This window comes from Cataglyphis hispanica, chromosome 14 (genome assembly GCF_021464435.1).
Source record: "Cataglyphis hispanica isolate Lineage 1 chromosome 14, ULB_Chis1_1.0, whole genome shotgun sequence".
Taxonomy (NCBI): domain Eukaryota; kingdom Metazoa; phylum Arthropoda; class Insecta; order Hymenoptera; family Formicidae; genus Cataglyphis; species Cataglyphis hispanica.
The window spans coordinates 6,006,670-6,025,807 of record NC_065967.1 but is presented as its reverse complement, the minus strand read 5'-3'; the positions used below and the strand labels follow the sequence as shown (position 1 = coordinate 6,025,807).

Here is a 19,138-nt window from a genome sequence, read left to right as displayed (position 1 = left end):
AATAATATATAATTATTTTCATAAAAAATACACATTCTAATTTTTTTATAAAAAAAAAAGATTAATTCGATACAGTAAGAATAATTTTTATAAAATAATATATATAATGCTACACATTTATGAAACATATATCTTGATGTGTCGATCGGCGTCTCTTGACGCCTTGAACCAGTACTCGCATATTCACGAGAGTGCAAGGACCGTTCGGACGTAGTTGCAGCCGCACATTTACTAGGCAGGGACACTCCGATCTGATGCAAATGCGCTCTCGACACCCGACGGGATCTGCTAGGCGTGTAGGCGAGAGAGACGTCTAGCCTCTTTTGCAGGACCACTCTGAGCAGCTAAGAGTAGCGTCGCGTCGGTGTCCTCATATATCCATTGGCGCCGCGAGCTTCTTTTTCCAGTTTTATTTAAAGAGTCCGATAATATTAAATAAAAAGATTACGATATAAAAGCCGATTATATTTTTAGCTCATGATTATTAAATTATTTATTTAGTCAGATAAATTTTAACTTTCTTTTCTTATCCCGATTTTATTTAATCTCGATAAAAAATAAGTATATTCCTTGATCTAAATGTTACATTATATTTTTAAACAATATGCGCGATATATTTTCTTATTTTTTATATTTTTTTGCATACATATAATTTACATGTAAAATATATTTAAATAAAATATTATATATCCTTAACATATATATAAAATCTTAATTTATTAAATTAAGTAGTTGGGTAAATTATATAGGAACAAATATCTTTTTTCGATCAATATTCAACATTTAATAGAAATATGGTTTTGATTGAGCCTATAATAAAATATACATGTATTAAATCTATTTCTTTTATCGCGATTATCTTTAATCAAGAATTTATTCAACTTATATGATTTTAATTAAATTTAATATAAAGCTACATTGGAAAGCATTTCTTAAAGCAAGAGTAAATTTCAAATTTTATCAAACGATCTTTTCTCATGTATATTTTTCGGTCTACCCTGTATATTCCGCGGGAGTCGCTTGCAACTTTCCATATCGAGAAGTTTCAAAGCTACGCTTCGCTTCAGCAGTGGGATAAACAGGGACGCCCACACACGCGTACAATTCTTTGAACAGAAGTCGATAATATATACATGGCAAAAAAAATTATTTGATGACGTTTAATATTGAAATATATCTCATAATTTCATATAAAATAGTTGATTCTTTAACATAAAAAACTAAGTAAAAAATATGTATGTGTCAAAATATTATATAATCTTATAATTATTGTTATGTACTGTTATTATGTATTCTAGTAAAATCTTTGTGGCAGCGTCACACACACAAAAGTAAAACACAATCGCAGTACAATTAGACTTAAGTATACATCACGAATATGTGAATCAATATAAATAAAATAATAATGTAATGATTAATTTCTCCAAAATATATATATATATATATATATATATATATATATATATATATATATAATGTAAACATACATACATATATATTGGAAATATTTACACCCAAATACATATATTTAAACCCATAATTTTATTATATTACATCAAATCTATTATCTTAAAGTTCGGACATATCTAGCAAGGCATTTAAAGGCGTTGGTATCCAATTCGTACCATTATGAGAAACAAACAACAAATTACCATCGATATACGCCTGAATGTTGCCCACTTTGTATACTTGTTTGCCTTCTTTATATCTATTTGGTATTTTCATAAATAATATACCTCTTTTTTCACATTTTTCTTGTACAATATCTTTGAAACTTTTCGAATTTTGTGCTACTGTTTGTCCTGCCTCTGCGAATCTCTGTGGAAAGTGAAATACACACAATATTTAATAATAATAGAATGATTTAACTACGTAATTTATTAATATAATTAATTTAATCACATAATAAGTATATATTTCTAACCTCCATCCTCGGCTGCGCGACTGATGGCATTGGCGGTATTGTCGATTGAGTTCTTTCTAAGCTCGCTAAATATGATATATGCTCCAACACGCCAGGTTGATGATTTTGTGATGCGCTGGCAGTCCTCTCTATCATGTCCATTGCCTTGTTGAAATAATCTGTAAATCATATTTATGTCTCATGATATACTTTAATAAATAGCAATTGTGCGTGAGAAACAAAAATGAATTAAGTTTAATAGTACAATGTGTACATATCTACAAATGAAGGATACGATATAAAGAAAGAAGAAGTGAAACTCATGTACAAAAATTTATAGCTAACAAATTGTTTTAATTTTCATGTATATTAAAAAATTTAAATTACATGCATTTTAAATTATGAGACAGTTTTTCCCGATTTCGAAGTCTATATAAATATGCAAAAATCAAAATGATCCATGAGATGTAAATTTATTAGATAATTACCAACAAACCTTTTATTGTTGGTTCCGCCAGTAACTTATCGCTTAATATGCTTTTCCAACCCATAAACCAGTTTATAATTTGATCATAATTCGGCGAATGATCGAGCCACAGTGCCAAAGTTTGCAACCACTTTGGAAAAAAAAATTTATTGAGTAGTCCTGCCATGATATGAACAGGAATCAATTCCTTCCACTCGTACACCGAATTCCATGGATCCATATGTTGTTGATGTGGATATATGACAAATTGTGTTAAAGCTGTTTGTAATTTTGGTACAATGTTTTTGACTAAAAACGCTTCCATATCTCCCTTGGTAAATACTTCTGCCCAAGGTTGCAACATTAATCTAGCGGATCTATCCGATGGATGCCAACTTCCTAATGCAGATCCAAGCTTTCTGCGTATTATTGGATAAATTGAAGTATCCAAACGATTTCCTAATTTACATAAAAAACGATTATTATTTACCTGTATAATTGTACATACAAATATGAATAAAATATGTATACTTACGTAATAATGGCAACCAAGGATGAATCCATGTATGGATGGGTACAGTATCTGTAAGAGGATTCCATTCCTCCACCTCCAATGTCAATTTTGGTAAAACTAATACATCTAATATATTTTCTAAGATCCAGTTGGGCAATAACGGCATCCAATGTTCTATTAGTTCAATCAGAGGGTCAGGCTGTCTACACGTCCACTGCCTAATTCATTTATAAATAAAAGATATTAGAAAAGAGATACATTTGTTTGTAAAGAATTATTTGTTTGTATATTTAAATGCACTCATAATGATTCAAGAAAAAGATAGAAATATGGATAGAAATATATAAATTTATATATTTATATATATAAATTTAGAAATATGTATTTACAAATGGCTTACAATTTTTTTTTTCATATTATCATATAATTAAAGTTTATTAAATAATAAAATAACTCACTGTATGGCTCCTCTAATCGATGGCATCCACGCGTTCCACACTAATTGATCGTATGGCTGCATAGTCCGTGTTTGAAGTGTAGTATTACTAATTCCATTCTCCAAAATACACTTCCACTGTTCAAATAATTTGTTTGGTTGTTTTGGTTGCAAGAGTGGATTCCAACTGAGCAAGCAATCTTTTATTTTTGGCGCGACAAAACTACTAGCCAATTCGTTAAGTTCGTACATTTTGTACTCTTCATAATAATTGTTTTGTAAATTTTTAAAAGCTTCCGCAATTTCTTGCAGAGACAATTCATTCGTTTCATTCATTAACCTACCCACAATCTCGAGCACATTCTCTAAGGTATTAATTGATTGGCCATGTTGATCGACGACTTTCGATAAATTCTTATTTTCCGCTTCTAAAGCAATTACTCTGTCACTTAAATGTCTCATTCGTCGATCGTTTTGTATTATATCCTGCTCACACATATCCACAAGTAAATTTAAATTATGCTGCAATTCGGGCAAAGCAAAATTCTCCTTAGATTTTTTATCAGATGTAGGTATACTCTCATCAGGGCATTGCTGACCACCAGCTATCGCATGATACCCGCTAAGAATTCTCTGCTCTGGCCCTGTCATATCGATAACTTTAACTCTACTTATATCACTAGATATTGGGAGCTTTCTGTTAGGTTTCAACTTTCCATCTTCCAAAACTTGATCCACACTTCTATAACAATATCTAACTTTTTTTTTATTACTGTTATCGCCCTTTCGCCATTGAGATATTTTAGACTCTTTTGTTTCTTCTCCATCCTCCTCTTTCTTTTTTTCTGGAATTTTTGGTACCTTTTCTGGACCATAAGCACCAATAGCACCTCTTCCCTTTCTGAGATGCGCTTCTACTGGAGTGCTTATTCCTTGTAGCTGTTTACCTAAACCTTTGCCAGGTTCAAATCCCATCTAAATAAAAAAATACCTTTTATTACCATATTATGTTTTTTTGGAATTTATATAAATTATTGTTTAAAAAATACCTGTAATAACAATTTAGCACCAATACCCTTTGTATGTACTTCCCAACTACCCATTCCACCTTTCATTAATAATGGATTTACTTGGTTGCGTTTTTTACGCAAACCTGCAATGTCGCTGTCTAATTTCAAAGAGAAAGATGGACGTGATTTCATATTACTTGGTCTTTCCTCTTCTGAGCTAACAAAATATAAATTTATATTAAAGATATTTTATTAATATAAATATAAATTTATATTAAAAAAATACAAGTAAAATATCTATACTAGAAGTGCTATCGTATATTAAGACTTACCTGGAATCACTGTAATGTTTTGTTTGAGATTCTCTTGTCTCTTCTTCATCTTCCTTGTCATCATTATCTTCCTCTTTTGGTTTTCCTGCTTGTTGGATACCACCAGCAACAAAATTAACTGGCGCTGTATAATTTTTGGGACCCTTGTTGTAAGTCTTGAAAGATGGTCTAGCAGATAATTCATCTTCATCGCTGTCATCTGCCCATATTCCTATGTTCAAATCGGAGAACATTGTTACTACAAATTATACATAGATATATATTAAGTATATAATTTTCATACTGTCATTAAACTTCAATTCTCGGTTCATTTAATCTCCCTTTTAGTAAAGCAATTTTAATAATATTTTTAACATATATATCATACCTAGCATTTGTTGCTTCTTCGAAAGCTTGCGTCGAGGACGATTAATGTTAAATTCGTTGTCTAAATCATAATCAGTAATTTCAAAGCTTTCTACTTCATCTTCAGACATCTTGTCTTATGATTATTTTGTTACACAATGCACTATTTTATTTATTTTTATATAATAATATAACTCTGTCACTCTTAAAAAAGACTACACAATGATACAATCCTCTACCAGGATCTGACCAATCGTATTATTAAAAAACGTTAAATAGAATCAGAATTCTAACTAATCCTAACATTTATGAAGGAACTATGTGAAGATGAAGAGCACATATATATGTAATGCTTTTACATTTATATAAACTATGTAGCCATCCACTAGACTTCTCAGTGAGTAACATAATAAGTTACCCACTGGTTTTTGGTACTGTTTTATGTTATGTTGATAAAATATCTGTAACAGAAATCTGTAATACAAAGTAATATAATAATAATATTAATTTTATTATTATATACTACATATTATTTGTTATATATTACATATTATATATTATATATACATTATAATTATTATTATAATGTATGCGTTAAAAAATAGATCTGCTGATGAGCTTTATATTATTTTTTTTTGGAATGTTAATATTAATATTATTAATTAATAATTATAATTAATATTAATAATTAAATTTTCTGGAATATGGAAATTAAATATAATCAAAGATTCTCGATATTTTAAAGATATTGTTCAAGATTAGCAAGAATAAACTATATTATACATGTGTGTGATATGTTACATATAAATAAGAATATATAAAAAAAAAATATCATTCTTCATTCATTTTATTACGTTTTTTACATAATCCTTTGCATATATACAAATCTTTTTCGTAACATTTTATTTATAATAAGCTTTCGCCACACACAGTAGAACAATCACAGATCACACTCTCTTGCTAATCTTCTAAAAAAGAAAATAATTTATACATATATAATATATACTCTATATATTAATCGCGCTAGAAAATATATCCTCACGCAAAATTCCGCGATGAGAATGTTATATATATATTGTATATACCTTATTCTTTTTATTTTTCTCACAGAAGATAGAATTTATGTATCAATGTTATAATCACTACAAAATATTACTTTTCCATATTTCATCGTTACTCTTGTGGAAGAAAATAATTTATGCCTTAATATCGGGCATGCTATAAAATGTACTCAACTCCCGAATAAATCCTGGCAAAACCTTCAGACTTTATATAGATAACAAAACCAGATGATAGTTATACCGAGGCCTTCAATCGATATCAAGGGGAAATTGCAAACTTACTGGTTTGTCTTCATGAAAGAGTCCTCGTCATACGTACAATATATGCAATATTTATATCGCTTAAAAAGATATGTAAAGGAACGTTATTTTACTTTTACTATTTAAAAATAAATAGATTTTCGATTGTGTATATGCTCTTTCTCTCTTTATACAACGCTTCTATAATTTAATGTCGATAGAATCATCAGCACTTGGACCCGCGATAATGACACTATTATTGGCAGTAATGTCCGCTTGCTGATGATTCTCGTGCTTCTTCATCGTGTAATTATTAGTCTTCTTGCCAGTCAATATCATTAGATCCGAATGTATTCTGAAGTGTAATCTAGATTCTAATAAGTAGCCCGTGTAATTTTTCCTAGAAAAATTTAAATGCAATTTTAATTCAATTAACTTCTCATAAAAACCGACAAATTTAATGATATCATACAATAACTTATGAGATGTAGACTTACTTAGCATCTTCTAAAAAACCTATAGCTAACTGAGTATCGCCTTGATCTTGAGCTAATAAAGCTAATTCTACGGTAGCATAGGGAAATAAGTACGTGTCCTCCTTGACTGATTTCTCCAATTGTAAAACACGTCGCAAACACTCCTCCGATTGTAAACGATGTTGCATTTGTCGCAGACAAACGCCTTTCAACAGTAATAGAAGCGCTTCGTTGTCCGCGTGGAATTCATTTTTCCTGCGTACACAAGATGTCATATATATAAAAAAAGAATTAGCAAAACTTTTCATAGTTTTTGCATTTTTATTTAAAATGATCGTAAAGCAAATAATCAAATTCATTTAAAATAATTGCTATTTTTTAGCTCTAATATTTTTTCTCATTCCAAGCCACCTATTATGCTCATATAATAATAAAGTAAAACAAAGATTAGAATCATTTAAAAAACTCACGAGGCTGTTTTGAGTTCTCTCTCCGTCTCCTCTATCCTTTTGAATATATTCAATATCAAATCTTGCCGCTTGCCTATTATCCTGAAGAAATTCCATACATACATAAGCTCAAATATAGGCAAGACTAGATTTTTCTTTTGCGCAAAATAACGCTCCGTCTTCTTGATCACAAATTTCTCCATCGGTAGCGACTTGCCGGCAATGCGCTGCTTGTAGGTTGGTGCCTGCATCATCAGGTTATCAATCTGTTGTTTCTCTTCGCTCCCGTTCGACGGGTTTTGCATAAGCAAAATCGCAGCCTTCTGGTACAGGTAGATAGTGCGTGACCAATTAGACTCGTTCATCAGCATCGTAGCATATATGACCGCTTTATTCCATTGCTGCAGTGAGCAATGCGCCCACATCAATTCCCAATAACAGAGATGATGGAACTGCGACCATACATTTTGACTTTTCCACGATTTGATATACCAGTCTATGCACTCTTCGAAGTTGCCCCGCGTGAGCTCTAGTCTTCCCTTGAAGAACAGGAACCATACGCCATTCGGATAAAGGCTCAGCTCCTGCTGCAAAACTTGATCGCACCATTCTAAATCGCCATCCGAGTGACTCAGTACAAAAGTGACGATCAGATTGTAAGACAACAAAGTCATAACGCATAAGATTTGTCGCAGACCTCTCCTCTCATTATAACCCGCTTTTAATTCCGCTAGACCGTAGGCCTGTAAATAATAATCCAGTTGATAAATAAAATTTTACGCACCACGTATCATTTTTGAATGTTTCTAATCACCTTATCGCCGGAGAATCCGATAAATTCTAATAGCTTAATAATTCGCGCCGGTAACAACGATATCATCTGGAACGAGACAGAATTAAAAAAATGTATATCTGCGATAAGATTTATTTATAGCAAAGGTGAAACTGTACACCATATGTACCAAGTTGAATGCACCGATACCCATACGAACGCCACTTTCGAAATGCACTTTGTGAATATCGTTTCCCCATTTGCGATTGTTCAAGATCATCATGCATTCCCTACACACAAATAAATAATCATCGTGAAAAATGCCAAAGAGATAGTGCCAAATGTAATGCAACTTATTTACTTGTATGACAGAAAACAGGTACGAATTTTCAATCCCGCCTTGACAAAGCTGACCAAAGTCTCATCTTCTACAAAAGTGAGCATCGATTTGAGGAGAAGCGACTCGGCATAACAGAGTTCCGCATGCACTTCCTCTGTAAAGTTAATAAATTCTCGGTTATTCCTTTCATGCATTACTGTGTTTTGGATATAAGAAAGCCGTTTGACATGATACCATCCAAATTAATTTACGAGATTGTGTCTTCTGAAGTTAATATTAATATTAATTCTTAATTAATTTCTCTAATTATTATTAAAAATTTCTAATTAATTTCTATAATACGCAATCATTTTTAATAATACTATTGGTAACAAAAAACTCATAGTAGCAGAAATTATATTAACATTTTAAATTATTACACTTGTTCACGATTGAAAGACTAACAGTCGCATGTTATCAGTTGATAAAGATCCTTGTTATTGAAATTCTTAAAGAAATTTGTTATTTAAATTACTTGTCATTGAAAGAGTTATAAATAAAACTAATGATATTATATTCTTGATATTTATAATTCATTGCAAGAAGGAATCAAATTGAAGTTATTGAAGTTCTTGTTAAAAATGTATTATTCAAATACTTGTTATTGAAAGAATTGTAATTATAAAGTTAATAATATACTATATGATCTTAATATTCATTACAAAAGGATCAAGGGTCTTGGCGCATGCTGCATTACATATACACAAATACAACACACGTTACCATTTGTGTAAGAATCATAGTTGACCTTCTTCACTATTTTTCCGATATTCTGCGTGATAGTGGTGTGTTTTCGGTGTTTGGAACATACGCTCATGCATTGCTTCAATATCTCCGACGCCTTCTCGATATGTTTCTACGTATTGCACACGATATGTTGTTAAAGAAAGAGATTTCTCGCGATTCTCTAAGTTGGATAAATAAAAATAGTGCTCAAAGCGTAACGGAAAGAACGTAATGGATATAATCAGTACTTGTTCAAACGTAAGAATTGCTTCTAAAAATGCGAATACGCTAGTCCCCAAAGAGTGATACATGCTGCTGTCCGCCCATGGCTCTAAAATTTTCCTCGCCTCATCGAAGTCATTATTGAAAAAACAATGTATCGATTTTTTCGCCTCCATTATCGCTGTATCCAAATCCATAGAAGTGAGTCTGAAGCAAGAAATGACTTAAGTAAAAAAAGAACAAACAATTATAAAGTACAAAAAATGCATTTACATAAAATAATAAAATGCAAATGTATATACGCACTGTGGTAATGATTCCTGAGCATCTTGAAACTGAAAAAAAACACAAGATACATATTAAATACATATATATGAGAATATATATAAGAATAAAACAATTACGTAAAGAGCAAATATGAAAATATATTGTATATTCTTTCAACCAACCTCATCATCACCTTCAATGTCTGACATTTTTTATTTTATGTTAGGCAACTGGTTCTGTAAAAATAATAAATAATATATATATATATATATATATATATATATATATATATATATATATATATTATAAAGATAGCTTAATTTTAATATATATTTTTCTATTTATATAATTTCTACGCATTAAATTATATATATATATATATATATATATATATATATATATATATATATTAAAATTATTGAGCTGTAAATAAATAATTTATAATTGACTCGATTCAAGTTTAAACTTCGCAATCCTATTAATAGTATAATTTTTTATAGCTAATATAAGCAAATTTTCTTCGCATGCGAAAGAATTTTTTCCCAAACGCAGCGTTTATATGTATAGAGTTATATTACTTTGACGTAAACGGATTACTTCGTCGTAGAATGATTGATGCAAAAACTTATCTGATAATGAGTAAGCAATAATTGATAGAAATAATGATTATGATAAATCATAAAGAAAATATCGAATATATCAAGAATTGCTCTTACATCACAATTTTGCAAGCTTAAGTGAGCATTTTTAAATAAACACTATTAAATCTTATCTAGCATTTTTTATATTTCTTTATATACATCATATATAAATATGTAATAAATTTATACATATAAATTTTTATATATAAAATTCTTTATATATATTCTTTATATACATCTTTTATATTTTTAATTTAAAATATATTTTTTTAATCTAAAATATTTTAAGATAATTTTAATCTACAATATTATCCGTTCGAGGTATTTTTAAATGAATCTCGTATCGTATCTATTTGGCATTTTGTATTTGTTGCTACAAAAATTGTTACAGTAACGAGCCTCAAAAATAATTTAAAAAATCAAACTTTTATTTTAATTCCAGCATGGAATATAATGGAATAAATATTTTAACTTTCTCATTTCCTGCTATTCTCTCGTCAATTTTATTTATTAACTCCACTTTGCTGTGGATGGGTTGCGAAGCCATTTAAATGCCGGGGAGCAAGAAACTCGTAGCAAAACACAAATGTAACAAGGGGATCAGAAAATTATCTTATAAATTTTTCTTATACATAAAATCTTTTATAAATCATAATTTTTCAAAAACAGTAAAACAAACTTTTTATAGACAAAAATGTGACGTTTAATAAATTATTTTATATTTCATCTTTATTCAAAAAAGTATGTTTTCAAAATTCGAAAAACTTCTCCGAATAAAAATGTACAGAAGTTTACGGAAACCTGATTTTGTTTGTTTATTTACAAGTAGGAAGTCTCGTAAGCAAATACACACACAATCATGGAAATATCGCGCGCAATAATATCAGGAGCTTTAAATTCAAATCGGGAGATTTCTTCTTCGCGAAAAACTGATTTTCTACGAGCGAAAGAGAAAGAGAGACGAACTGCGACGGACACGGATTGAAAAGCACGAGCAGTGATTTCAGTGCCGAGGAAAGTAGACTGCCAGAAAGAAAGTATAAAAGGCTAGAAGAGACCTACATTTCCCAAATCCGCGCTCAGAGGGGAATGGAGAAAGCGCGCATGCGCGCTCGCGAAATTTTCGTGCGATTCTGCGCGATGCGTAGATCGTTTGTAGAGCGATCGGCAAAATTTGCATATGTATTCCACCAACTGTCTTTTATCTACGATTTTTAAAGTACACTTTGCGATACGATTAAAACGATTAGTCCCTCGAGCTTTGATGTGATAAGATTACAACGAATGTGTGTGCATCTTTCTAAAGAGTATTATACAGGATGAAAAATAAATCGCGCGATTAGTAACATATTTTGCGGAAAAGTGGATCCTAAATTTACTTATGTATTAGCAATAATTTCCATTTCAGTGTTCAAATAATTATTAAAATAAAAATTCGTGCTTTAATACAAAAGATTAAAAAATAAATTTTTTTCGGTTTTGGTGTGCATGGCAAGAAATGACAACAATTCGATTGATCATACAGTTTCTTTTATAAAGGATATAGCAGAAAAATAAAGACTTGAAAAATTTTAATGTTATCTCTCAGAAAATTAAAAAATTTATTTTTCACAATAGTATGTTTCATAAGAAATTATCAGCAATTTTTTTTAATTCTTTGTTTTACCTCTTTCTCTTGTGCAAAGTATTTTAGTATTAATTACATAGCCTTAGGAAAAAAAAGATGTCAAGTCATATTGCGCTATTATGTATGTATGATGATAAAAAAATGTATGTATTATGAAAAATAAAGTATTTTAAATAGATAATGTAAATAAAATGAACCTATTTCCATGTATGATTCACATAAAATAGGCATGGCAAAAAATATATAAATATATAACATTTTGCGCAATATTATTTTCGGGCAACGATATTAAATCGTTAAAAAGTAAATTTGATGACGTTACATTAATCAATCTACATCAAAATATTACAAAATCTCACGAGATAACACATGTTAAGCGATGCGTAGCTACGAACGATATCACATATTCTTAAATCTTTTCAGCAATTTTATAGCGCGATTTTATTTCTCAACGAGATAAATGCGTATAGAAACGCGCGCAGATCAATTTTCATCAATAATTCATTTGTAAATAGAGCGCAATGCGTGCCTCGTTAAAACACTCTGGGAGAGTTAGGCGTTAGATGCAGGTGAACGCTTCTACGATCGATCGTCGCCGTAGAACACGCTAGGCAAAATGTATATCAGCAGCAAATCCTTTCGTCATGCGACTCTGCGTAGTGAACGTCATCAGAGGATTGCTATGTGCACACGCAATGCGTTTTTTTCGATTGAACAACAAGGCTTCGCGCAGGCACTGCGAAAACGCGCGACAGACTCGACGATTTACGGTCGCGACCCACACGCGCGAAAGCTCGGCGTGAACTGACGTAAACGCGATTCCATGCTCACCTCACCCTTATAATCTACCCGCGTGAAGCCGGCCGATTATCGAATAGCGCCGGAAAATGCCGAGCGGCGACCGATGGGAAAGAGAAAGAGAGAGAGAGAGAGAGAGAGAGAGAGAGAGAGAGAGAGAGAGAGAGAGAGAGAGAGAGAGCGAGCACCGACTCTCGTCGGTGGCTCTCACGTGGTTCACATTTTCGTAAATAATAAAAAATCACTGGTGCGAGCACCAGAATCGCGTAAAATGGAAGCTCTCCAGCAAGAAAAAACAGATGAATAACAATGTCACGCAATTGGCTATTAAATAGAGAATTTTTAAAGATCCTAAAATTTTTCTATTTGACAGCTAATCATATGATATCGTGTTCATGTACGTTTCTTGCTGGAAAAATATTAAGGAGTTTTCACAGCATTATTAGATTAGATCTGATTATATTTAAAAAAAAATAATAATGTTTTTTTCTACTTTCTTTTCTCGTCCAAAATCACTTTTTAAATATGTAAATGCTGATGACATTTATTGAACATGCATGGAATTAAAAACTGATTTTTTTGATTGTGATTAACCTTTTATTGTCAACAATAGAATTTTATTCGAATCTACAAAAAATCTTTGTAATTAATTCGGATTGTTACGAGATACATAATATAAAAAAAATAATTCATATTTTTTACTTCTTGAATACAATATCATATCTGAAAAAAAAGATGATATACGATATCAAATAATCGTAACATATCATAAAATATCATAAATTTAATATATATATATATATATATATATATATATATATATATATATATATATATATACAAAAGTGATTCGTAGAAAATGATCGATTTAATTATTAGCAAAATTTGAAGACACATGAAAAAAATTGTTTATAGCCACACGTTCAATGCAAAGGGGGACATCATATAGTGGAAACGATTTATTTTATGAGTGGAGGTATTGAGGACATTTCAAAGTCAACTTTATTTTTTTAAACGTAATCTCCTACTTTTTATTGCATATTTTTATAGCCTTTCTTGAGACCTTTTCACTATAAATACAAATAAAACACTATAATAAAATATTTTTTCATTAAGTATTTTTCGATTTATCTTTATATCTTTAATCTGATATTTCGATATGAAATATAAAATATCTCTATATAAAAAATATTTAGTTTTCGATAATCTTACTGTAATACTTTTATGTACAGACTAATGAAATGAATCAATTAATGTAAACAAAAACAAACAAATAAATGTTTAAAAAATTATATACACAAAAAATAATTATATATTTTTTTCTTAAAAATAATTATTTCCCTTATATATTAAATATATATTTCTAACGTTTATATAAAAATATTCCATTATGAATATCTATAAATGACAAATATTTTTCTTCTAAATTCTCTCACAAATGACCTTACATCAGATTGAATTGACTTTGCGTATCATAATTATACATAATTATATATAATCAAATATAAAAAACCAGCAATAAGAGAATAACAAGAAATCAATCAAGAAGTCATCTTCCGTCATTAAGATGAAGATATCAAGATGGAATTTTATCTCTGATATTCCACGAATTATTCTCAGAAAAATACAAATAAATTAAGTCGAGCGCATTTAGAGAGAATTATATAAAGAATATGCTAACAACCCAGGTATTAGCAAAAGCAGTCATTTTAACATCCTTTTGAATTTAATTTGACATCAAAATAGCTACTTTTGCTACCTGATAATAACACATATTTATTTTAAACTAACAGCACACTCATTGTTAATATTAAAATTATAGCTTCAAGAATATTCTATGTAAGTAAAAAAGATTGTTAGACCGAAGACAGGTATCTCATTTTTTTGCAACAATAAATTTGTTATACAATGATTTATAATTCGAAACAAAAAGTTTTAATATATACGGATTATATTTATTATAATTCTTTCTGCTGCCAAAAAAAATGAATAAAACAGAAGATTTCAATGAAAATCCCTGCGCTTATAAAATTAAATCTATCTATCTGATAAATAAGACTATAAAATGTTAATGTGAGTATTAAGTTTTTTGCTAAAAATAATATATAGAAAGAGGTTTTTATACATTCAATAATTGATGTTTAAGGAATTCATTTAAACTGTAATCGGACTTCAAGTGGAGAGACCATATGATTTTGACTGAACAAGATTGAATTACGTAACGGCGTATAATCTCTTTCGTATATTGTAGGTAATTAATTTTAAATGCATAAATTCGTTTAAAAAGATACAGTACATTTACAAAACATTAATAATTGCAGTTTTGACAGAGCAATTTTGCAGAATATGCCAGTGTTATAATTATATTGTTTTGCTCCTTTAATATCCTGATTGTTTTTGCATTTTAAATATTTGTTAAATCATGCAATATATAAACTGTCACGAATTTTCCTGAAATTCTCGAAAAAGAAAATTAAGGATTAAAATAAATAATTTTTCTTATTACAGTTATTTTATATAATCACATATTATAGTAGATGGAAGCTTCTCTTTCAAGTCACTGTTCGTGGAAATCTCAAGTTGACCTTGAGCAAGAATGGAAAATTCTCACCGTATACAAGATGTATACATATATATGTAACATATAATTATTTTATTATTGCTTGACACGAAATGTACGTGTTATCTGTAAAAAATTCGCTTAAGGATATATGATTCACGAGAAGCGATACTGCAATGAAAATATACAGAATACAAAATATGTATACAAATAATATATCTCTTAATCAGCGATTTAAGACGCGCTACAATCTTGAATGCGTCTAAATTTCATCCAACTGAGATCATTTCTATATTTATTCGTAACAGAATTATACAATGCGAGAAAAAGACAAAAAATGCAAAGATGAGTAATAATAAATTGATATATTATACGTCTTTTTTTACTGCATCCTTCGTCTTTTCTCACAATTAGCTCCTTCTACTCTTCCTTCTCCTCCTCTAATTCTCTAAAATATATATGTTTATTTGTAATTTTACGCGTAAAAAAATATAAGAGGATGTATCGCGATTATCCGAGAGAGCCGAGATAGCGATTCGCGGTAGCGAGCAGCGCTCGCGTCAGATGTCAGATGGTCATACGTCAAAATTGCTCGCCCGCGCGACGCGACGAGAGCCAAAGTCACCGATCGTGGCTCCGAAGGGCGTTTTCGCGGTGCGTCCTCCAAAGAGGCGCGTTAATCGCGCGCGTCAAAATCGCGATCTATCGTGACGACGAGAGAGAGAGAGAGAGAGAGAGGACAAAAAAAATTCACTTCGACGACGACGACGACGACGTCATCGTCGCGAGGCCGCGTCGTACGGGATACCGACTGACAACACGTCCGGAGAAACTCCCGAGATCGGAGGAGGTTCGATCGCGCCGTGTTTAGCGAACGATGTAGGCGAGGCATCCTCTCTTTCTCGTCTTCTAAACGACCACACGGTTTCTCTCCGCCACCGTCGCGAGCTTACGCAACATAACCTTCTCGGCCGCAAAAACAGTCAACGACAGATTTCCGCTGCGTGGACGTGTGTACTTCTGTCCGTTCGCAAAGTGCGTTTGTGTGTAATTTATAATTATAGGAATAGAGCCCATGGCATGTGAGAGCACATTGTCGCGTGTTGGAATTGTACTTGATATATGATTGTCGTGCGCCGAGTTCCGGGAAATCATATGTTAGGATCATACGTTTGTTATTTTGAAGAGTCCGCACTTTTTTCCATTGTATTCTTCCTTCCTCGCTCTTTCATTATTGTTTAGGCATTGCTCGTGATATTGCGTGTCCTATCATATCAATCATATACGTTCAATCTGATAAGAAAATATATTCTAATATTTGACAATTCTTATATTCGATAAAAATATAATATCTATAGATTTCAAGCTCCTGCTGAAATATTAGTTGTTATAATTTTGTTTACAACACAATTTTCTATTATCTTTCTTGATTACACATCTCTTTGTGATGCGTATATTTGTGCCACGACAGTGTTGGTTACAATATAATACTGCAAGGACAAAGAAAAATTTTTCGTTTTTATAGATTTTTAGTGTTTACACTTGAGGGTATGAAGAGCAACTTACACTATAATAACTGTGTTGACAAATTACCTGGTGCTAGTTAACCTGATTTTCATTATGGAAAATCAAGGCTACCATCATCAAACCCTTTCGACCCATCAGTCTTTCTGGAAGAAGAATACACGTGCTGTGCCAGGAAGGTATATATTTTCTCAGATTTTATTTTCTGTGTATTTGAAATTATATATATTTATTAAGTCACTGTTCAATTTACTTGAAGGCCAAGCCTGAAGCAGGACATTAGACACCATAAGTTCAATTCCACAGCGATTGGATCTAGCAATCTGACTAATATTGCTAATAGTAGTGGTAGTACAGGCGGAGGCTCCACTTCTTTTCAAGATTTTCAGGAGAGCGTAGATGATGCATGGGATTCGGGAGATGATGAATTCTGCACAGTCTCGGATGTAAAGATATCGAAGAAAGTCAGCCAGTCAGCAGCTCTTAGTGTCATCAACAATCACAGATCTAGCAATAAGTGTTCACAGCTGCTACAGGCAAATGCGAAAGTAGTTCAACAGGAAATTATTCCTGAAGAGAAAAAAGCAGAGGCTCTTCAGAGATTAGCTGTGCAGCCGCTACATTTACGCAATGCAAATCTGCAGTTACAAGTGAATAATAGCCAGCATCCCAGTGAGAACATAGATCTGAAGTATGGCGTATCACCTCAGCACAAACCAACACAATTCCCTGGTAGACCACAACCATTGAGGCAAACAAATGCTCCCAACAAATTTTTTATACCTTCGAAGGAGCAAGGTGTGAATCCATTTGTTACATATTCAGCAGCAATTCTTAAGATACAGGATTTACAAATCGCTTATGAATCTGTTTAGATGGTGAAAGTAAAGTGGATAAGTTTCAATTACTTTTGGAATCGACCGTTTTGAATTTGGATGAATTAAGGCACTTGTCGTGGTCGGGTGTGCCTGCCAAATTACGTTCCGTCACTTGGAGGTTGTTGTCTGTAAGTAGCGAAGGTAATCGAGCTGTACACTATCGAGACCGAGGAGCGCTACGGCGAAGCAATAAGCGACCGTATTCATAACATTGTAGGAATATTTGCCAGCTAATATGGAACGTAGGCAACACGTATTGGAGCGCAAACGGCTAGACTATTGGAATCTGGTCAAGCAGTATTACGATGTCGAACGGGACGAGGGCTTTCAAGATACATATCGTCAGATTCACATTGATATTCCTAGAATGTCACCGCTCATCTCGCTATTCCAGCAGACGACAGTGCAACTGATATTTGAAAGGATATTGTACATTTGGGCAATTAGACATCCTGCATCTGGTTATGTTCAGGTATTTTATATCAAACCATTTATTGTATTAGGCTATAAAAAACTAGAACTGATTCGATCGTTGTTATAGGGTATGAATGATCTTGTGACGCCCTTCTTCTTGGTCTTCTTGCAAGAGGCGCTACCAGTGCAGGCTTGGCAGGATCTAGAAAATTATGACGTAGCATCGCTGTCGAAAGAACAGCGCGATATCATCGAAGCAGACAGCTTCTGGTGTCTGTCAAAATTCTTAGATGGTATACAAGACAATTATATATTTGCTCAATTGGGAATTCAGCACAAAGTAAATCAACTGAAGGAACTGATACAGAGAATCGATGGTGAATATTTCTTATGTTAAATAATATTTTTTATATCAAATATTCGCATTTTTTTTCTTTACTGTGATCATTATCGCATTTAGCACCGTTGCATCAACATTTACATCAGCATGGAGTGGATTATCTACAGTTCTCTTTTCGGTGGATGAACAATTTACTGACCAGAGAAATCCCGCTTCACTGTACCATTCGATTGTGGGATACTTATCTGGCAGAGTCTGATAGATTCGCATCGTTTCAGCTCTACGTGTGCGCGGCCTTTCTCCTACTTTGGAGACGACATTTACTCCTGCAACCTGATTTTCAAGTAATTTATTTCTCAATTTACTTTACCGTCGTATGTAATTTTATATTTAAAACTTGTGCATTGTTGTACGCTTAATTGACTTAACTTTAATGATCGTAGGGGCTGATGTTAATGCTACAAAACCTGCCTACGCAAAACTGGACGGATTCGGAAATCGGCATGTTGGTAGCCGAAGCGTACAAATTAAAATACGCATTCGCCGACGCGCCAAATCACCTGCAAGCTCACGATACTACGGCTAGGTGACCATTTTCAGTTAACGAATTTTGGTTAATGTTATTATGAATATAGTGGCCAAACTATGAGGAGTCGGTAATATTGTGTTAACGTGCCGGCTCTCTTCTTCCGTCTCTATGTCGCTATGTATACTGTGACGTTCAATCTATCACGGCCATATTGAAAGTTTTCGGAGTG

General features: G+C 31.9%; 3 protein-coding genes across 6 annotated transcripts; 1 reads left to right on the top strand and 2 right to left on the bottom strand.

Annotated features, from left to right (window-relative positions):
- Positions 1 to 769: 769 nt before the first annotated feature.
- LOC126854778 (tuftelin-interacting protein 11) lies at positions 770 to 5,333 on the bottom strand. 4 transcript variants are annotated; one of them, XM_050601827.1, is made up of 8 exons: positions 5,029 to 5,333; positions 4,662 to 4,899; positions 4,369 to 4,546; positions 3,342 to 4,294; positions 2,905 to 3,101; positions 2,400 to 2,828; positions 1,925 to 2,082; positions 770 to 1,818 (listed from the first exon to the last, which is right to left on the bottom strand). In XM_050601827.1, exons 1-8 carry the CDS (start codon positions 5,135 to 5,137, stop codon positions 1,570 to 1,572), a joined length of 2,511 nt encoding a protein of 836 aa, XP_050457784.1. In that variant the 5' UTR covers positions 5,138 to 5,333; the 3' UTR covers positions 770 to 1,569. The 4 variants fall into 4 exon arrangements, with proteins under 4 accessions (XP_050457784.1, XP_050457785.1, XP_050457786.1 ...); XM_050601828.1 differs by having other exon boundaries at positions 4,662 to 4,872; XM_050601829.1 differs by having other exon boundaries at positions 4,369 to 4,541; positions 4,662 to 4,872.
- Positions 5,334 to 5,835: 502 nt separating this feature from the next.
- Positions 5,836 to 12,685, bottom strand: LOC126854786 (tetratricopeptide repeat protein 39B-like). The gene is made up of 11 exons (XM_050601846.1): positions 12,396 to 12,685; positions 9,781 to 9,834; positions 9,638 to 9,666; positions 9,358 to 9,538; positions 9,107 to 9,239; positions 8,366 to 8,498; positions 8,195 to 8,294; positions 8,047 to 8,112; positions 7,254 to 7,975; positions 6,805 to 7,038; positions 5,836 to 6,707 (listed from the first exon to the last, which is right to left on the bottom strand). The coding sequence occupies exons 2-11, from the start codon at positions 9,805 to 9,807 to the stop codon at positions 6,509 to 6,511; spliced, it is 1,824 nt and encodes a 607-aa protein (XP_050457803.1). The 5' UTR covers positions 9,808 to 9,834; positions 12,396 to 12,685; the 3' UTR covers positions 5,836 to 6,508.
- A 3,192-nt stretch (positions 12,686 to 15,877) lies between these two features.
- Positions 15,878 to 19,022, top strand: LOC126854788 (TBC1 domain family member 22B). The gene is made up of 8 exons (XM_050601849.1): positions 15,878 to 16,259; positions 16,750 to 16,927; positions 17,008 to 17,546; positions 17,624 to 17,754; positions 17,844 to 18,098; positions 18,168 to 18,417; positions 18,501 to 18,724; positions 18,824 to 19,022. The coding sequence occupies exons 2-8, from the start codon at positions 16,845 to 16,847 to the stop codon at positions 18,968 to 18,970; spliced, it is 1,629 nt and encodes a 542-aa protein (XP_050457806.1). The 5' UTR covers positions 15,878 to 16,259; positions 16,750 to 16,844; the 3' UTR covers positions 18,971 to 19,022.
- The last annotated feature ends 116 nt before the right edge of the window (positions 19,023 to 19,138 follow it).